The sequence below is a fragment of the Cyprinodon variegatus genome, unplaced genomic scaffold (assembly GCF_000732505.1).
Source record: "Cyprinodon variegatus isolate N-32 unplaced genomic scaffold, C_variegatus-1.0 Scaffold1974, whole genome shotgun sequence".
NCBI classification, from domain to species: domain Eukaryota; kingdom Metazoa; phylum Chordata; class Actinopteri; order Cyprinodontiformes; family Cyprinodontidae; genus Cyprinodon; species Cyprinodon variegatus.
In genome coordinates, this window is record NW_015152427.1 from 7084 (window position 1) to 11486 (window position 4403).

Consider the following 4403-nt stretch of genomic DNA (forward strand, 5'->3'; position numbering starts at 1 on the left):
GGAGTCAGGTTAGCTTGTAAGGCAAGTCAAATGTATTTGTATAGCACAATTCAGTACAAAGACAATGCAAAGTGCTTTACATGATTAAAATACAGGAAGATAAAACAGAATTAAAGCAAGTAAGAAAAAAAATAAATAAATAAAATAAAATAAAAAATGTAGAAACAAAAAAGAATAGATGTTTGAAGACCAGACATAGATTCTTCTCATAACAAACCAGATTCTTTCTCAGGTTTATTCATAACATGTTACAGTTTAACCAAAGTGTCTGTAATTTGTTTTAACTCTGAGTAATTTCCATTATTGTCAGTAAGGAGGAACGAACGCTGCAGGCAGAACAGGGTTGATTACCGAGCAATAATGATGAACTGTTCTCTCTTTGCAAAGATAAGAATAAAGATCCGACTGAGTGAAATCCATCGAGCTTCGATTATTTAACTGGGATGAATGGTTCAACAGTTCTTTTTCCCACGATATTTTCCACACCTGCAGGCTGAAAAAAAAGTTTATTTTCTGAATTCAACTAAAAAACCAGAATTATTTCCTCAGTCAGATAAATGTTCTGGGAGTGAATTAAACCTGTTTGATCTCCTCTGTCTGCAGTGGCCCAGCTCACCTCATCCTGGACGGGCCCCCTCCTCTCCAGGACCATGGCCACTCTCAACCAGATGCACCGCCAGGGGAAGCCCAAGCCCCCCCCTAAATCCCTGGGCGCCACCTTCGGCCGCCCGCAGCTCAAGGCGGTCATCCTGAAGACGATGATCCGAAAGCCCAAGAAGCCCAACTCGGCCAACAGGAAGTGCGCTCGGGTGCGGCTCTCCAATGGGAAGGAGGCGGTGGTGTTCATCCCTGGGGAGGGACACAACCTGCAGGAGCACAACGTGGTTCTGGTGCAGGGGGGGAGGACCCAGGACCTGCCTGGAGTCAAACTGACTGTGGTTCGAGGCAAATATGACTGCGCTCATGTGGTGAAGAAGAAGCAGTAGCCCAGGGGGGCCATTTTATTGAGTGTTTGATGTAAAATATAATTATAAATAAAGAAAATTAAGATCATCTTTATTTTACTGGAGGATATTTAACATTAGAGCATCAATAAAATCTGCTGCTTTCTAAACCCGGAGTGTTTAGAGGAGATTAGAGGAGAGCTGCTGTCAGCTGGATAGATTCTAAGAATAGATTGGTTGGAAAAACAACCAATCTAGTTGCTTAAAACTATTTTGGTGAGAATAAACAATTTAATGATCAAAATCTGAGGAAACCACCGGACACAGTGTCTTTTTCTCCATTCCACAGTGATCCATATAAGTGCCGTCATCTGTAAGACACGGGCTGTCACTCTAGAGTTTGATGGTTCAAGAACTGCTTTTAACTTTTGAAAAGTTGCGATTAAACTTAATTATTTTGGGCTGATGAGACTAATTTGAAATGGTTTGCTCTGGTAAAAATATAGATCGGGTAAAATCGCTGCCAAAGTAGGTCGGTTTAGCCAAAAGATTGGTTGAACAAAACTTCCAACTTGATTAAAACCAAAAAAAGGGAGAAAACTATTATGTTTGAATGAAAACGAATAACACCTTTAATTTTGCTCATCATTGCCCAATTTGCACACTTTCACTGTCTGCTTGAGTTTATTTCACTAAAATGGCAGAAAAACTGTAACCTGACTCCGCCAGATGGATTTGCTCCGCATATCCATCTGGAAACCTTCCGTTGAAGTAATTTTGGGAAGGGGCGAAAATACTGGTTAGCTGATTGGCCTATGTTGGTGATAGACGGGCCAAATAAACCAATCAGATCAACGAAGCATATGACGTACTAACAGAGCGACGACGAAGAGGAGCCAATTGATAGATCAAACTCTTGCTGAAACCAGTCGGGAGAAGAGCAAAAACATCTTTTCCTCTGAGAAAAGCCTCCAGAGCAGTGTTTTGCTCTTCTTTCAGTGAAGAAATACTCTGTAATTCCCATAAAACTTGCTCGATAGCCACGCTAACGCTAGTTTCATCGGCTGAAGCCGCCATGTTCTTTAGACTGAACTGTCGCGCTCAGTTACCAGACTGATTACCGAGTGATACCTAGAAAGCTCGCGAGATCAGGATGGTCTCACAAGGCTAGAAAAACTGTGAACATTAAATGATTGTTCTTATAAATTTTAAACTTTACAAAATAAATTACAAAACTTAAAAGGGGGTGGTGGGGGGAGCATTTGCAAAAAATAATTTACTGTAGTTCTGCTTTCCACCAGTAGGTGGTGACATGTTCACATGGAGCCTCATGAACTGTGGGGGTCGCTGAATGAATTTGGCCAAATGGTTCAATGCCTCATGAGGCTTCATCTCAGCATCACTAATAATGATGACACATGAATTGTGAATTGGAGTTATTTACTCTGCAGATTAACTGAAAACCAGATGTTATTAAAAAACACCTGTATGCCTTCAGTTACACACAAACACTCCGCCATGTTTATTTTAACACCAATCACTTAAAGTTTTCATCTTTCCTGCTGCAGAAAGAATTCTTAGTAGTCCTTTTGAGGGGTAAAATTTATTTAAAAATTTAAAGTGAGTTTCTTTAGCTTTTGGTTTTATGGAGAGTTTTAGATAAAGAATTCTATTCAGTTTATTTCTATAGCTCCAATTCACATCATGTCATCTCAGGTCACTTTCCAGTTCACCAGATCATCCAGTCAGATTGATTCAAAGTTTTCTATCTAAGGAAAACCAGCTGATTGCATCGACTCATTGACTCTTCAGCAATCCCTCACACTAAGCATGCTTGTAGCGACAGTGGAGAGGAAAAACTCCCTTTGAACAGGAAGAAACCTCCAGCAGAACCAGGCTCAGTGTGAGCGGCCATCTGCTGAGGCCCACTGGGGTTCAAGGAGACAGAAGCAGACATAGAAAAAGAAGCATAGATGCAAAAGGCAACTGTCAACCAGCTCCACAGGCTGATAACTAAAAGATCTACAGGGGCACTGGTCCCCGTTGGCCGCTGTCTAGAACCGGCCATGGTGAGGAATGATGACATCATGGTGAGGTGCACTGTAAGTCCCATGAAAAACAGAAAGCACAACTGATGTTCAAGGATAGAAGATTGAAAGTATTTAAAATGAAAGACGAATTCTGTGTTTAAGAAATTACTGTTAGTTAATAAACAGTTGATGAGAAGTTGCTGACCTTAAGTGTGTATGTATGGGGCACGGTGCGGTTCTTTTTTCCCCGCGGTGTGTGTTTTTTTTTTGGGGTGGGGGGGTGATAAGCATCTCCCTGAAATTAGTTTTTGGAACTTGGGATGTCTGGGAACATACGAAACAATCAGATCTCTGATATCAGATGGAGCTTGGCCTTTTAAGGAGGATTTTAAATTCTATTCTGGAGTTAGAGCTGCTGCTCTTTGACGGGGTTCATTCTACTGTTTTTGTAGTACCAACCTCCAGCCAGCGGTGGCAGCACTGAGCACATATGGTTTCAGTAACTACTTCCTTTCTTACTGTTTTCTTTTTTTCGTTCTCACTTCTTTCTTCTCTGCTATCGTTAATGGAAAATATCCAAGCTGAACCCGGGAAATCTCCAAACACTTTTTAATCTAACAGATTATATCCTTTAATGAAACCGACTGGAGCTGCGGCGGTGGAAACCAGCGGAACTGCTTCTGTTAGCTTTAGCTAGCTGCTCGGTCCGGTTCCGACTTGATTTTAGAAGCTAAATACAGACAGTTGTAGATCTTTTAAGCGTAGAATCGGTCTGTTTTCTATCATTGTGTATCATGTCTGGTTTTAGCTGAACCTTGATACAAGAGAAATAATGTTTTATTCGTTATTTGGTGGTGTTAAAGAGACATCCGTTACTGCTCTCTGATTGGCTGAAACGATACCGCTCTTTAGTCTCTGATTGGCTGAAATCTGTTGCCAGATGTTTTAAATCATTGTTGATTTGGTGAAATTAAAATCCCAGATGAACAATTGAGAAACCTGAAAATAGTCCAAACCGCAGCCAGAAAGGTAAAATATCAGAAAATAACATTTATCAATATTTAGTCTGAATATTTGCTGTTTATTGTTCAATCAGTGAATTTAAAATCAGCTCCATTTGTTTTTTTCCAGAGGCCTTGATGAGAGAAGATGAATGGAGTGAAGGTGGAAGATCAGGAAGATGGAGAAGAAGGTCAGCAGCTTCCTGAGGAAGGTCAGAGCTGTTTGCCCCGCAGGAAGGTCACCAATTACAGCTTCTATGCTCAGACATCTGTGGTTGCTTCTATAGAGAATAGATCTAGAGAAAAGGACTTTAACCAGAGGGATCATTACGATACTAAGGAAAATGTTCGATACTCGATACTACAAGGATAAAAACAAAGACTCCAAAATTCTACAGAAATATTTTCATTACTAAATAAAATACAAT

General features: G+C 40.5%; 2 protein-coding genes across 2 annotated transcripts in view; both read left to right on the forward strand.

Annotated features, from left to right (window-relative positions):
* Positions 1–1137, forward strand: part of mrps12 (mitochondrial ribosomal protein S12) — a 5269-nt gene extending 4132 nt beyond the window's left edge. The window contains exon 3 of the mRNA XM_015405066.1: positions 604–1137. Coding sequence (XP_015260552.1) covers positions 604–986 — 383 coding nt within the window. The 3' untranslated portion in view covers positions 987–1137. The remainder of the gene's footprint in view (positions 1–603) is intronic.
* A 2314-nt stretch (positions 1138–3451) lies between these two features.
* LOC107104950 (zinc finger protein 497-like) overlaps positions 3452–4403 on the forward strand; it is a 12882-nt gene continuing 11930 nt past the window's right edge. Inside the window, exons 1-2 of the mRNA XM_015405064.1 lie at positions 3452–4003; positions 4106–4187. Coding sequence (XP_015260550.1) covers positions 4124–4187 — 64 coding nt within the window. The 5' untranslated portion in view covers positions 3452–4003; positions 4106–4123. The remainder of the gene's footprint in view (positions 4004–4105; positions 4188–4403) is intronic.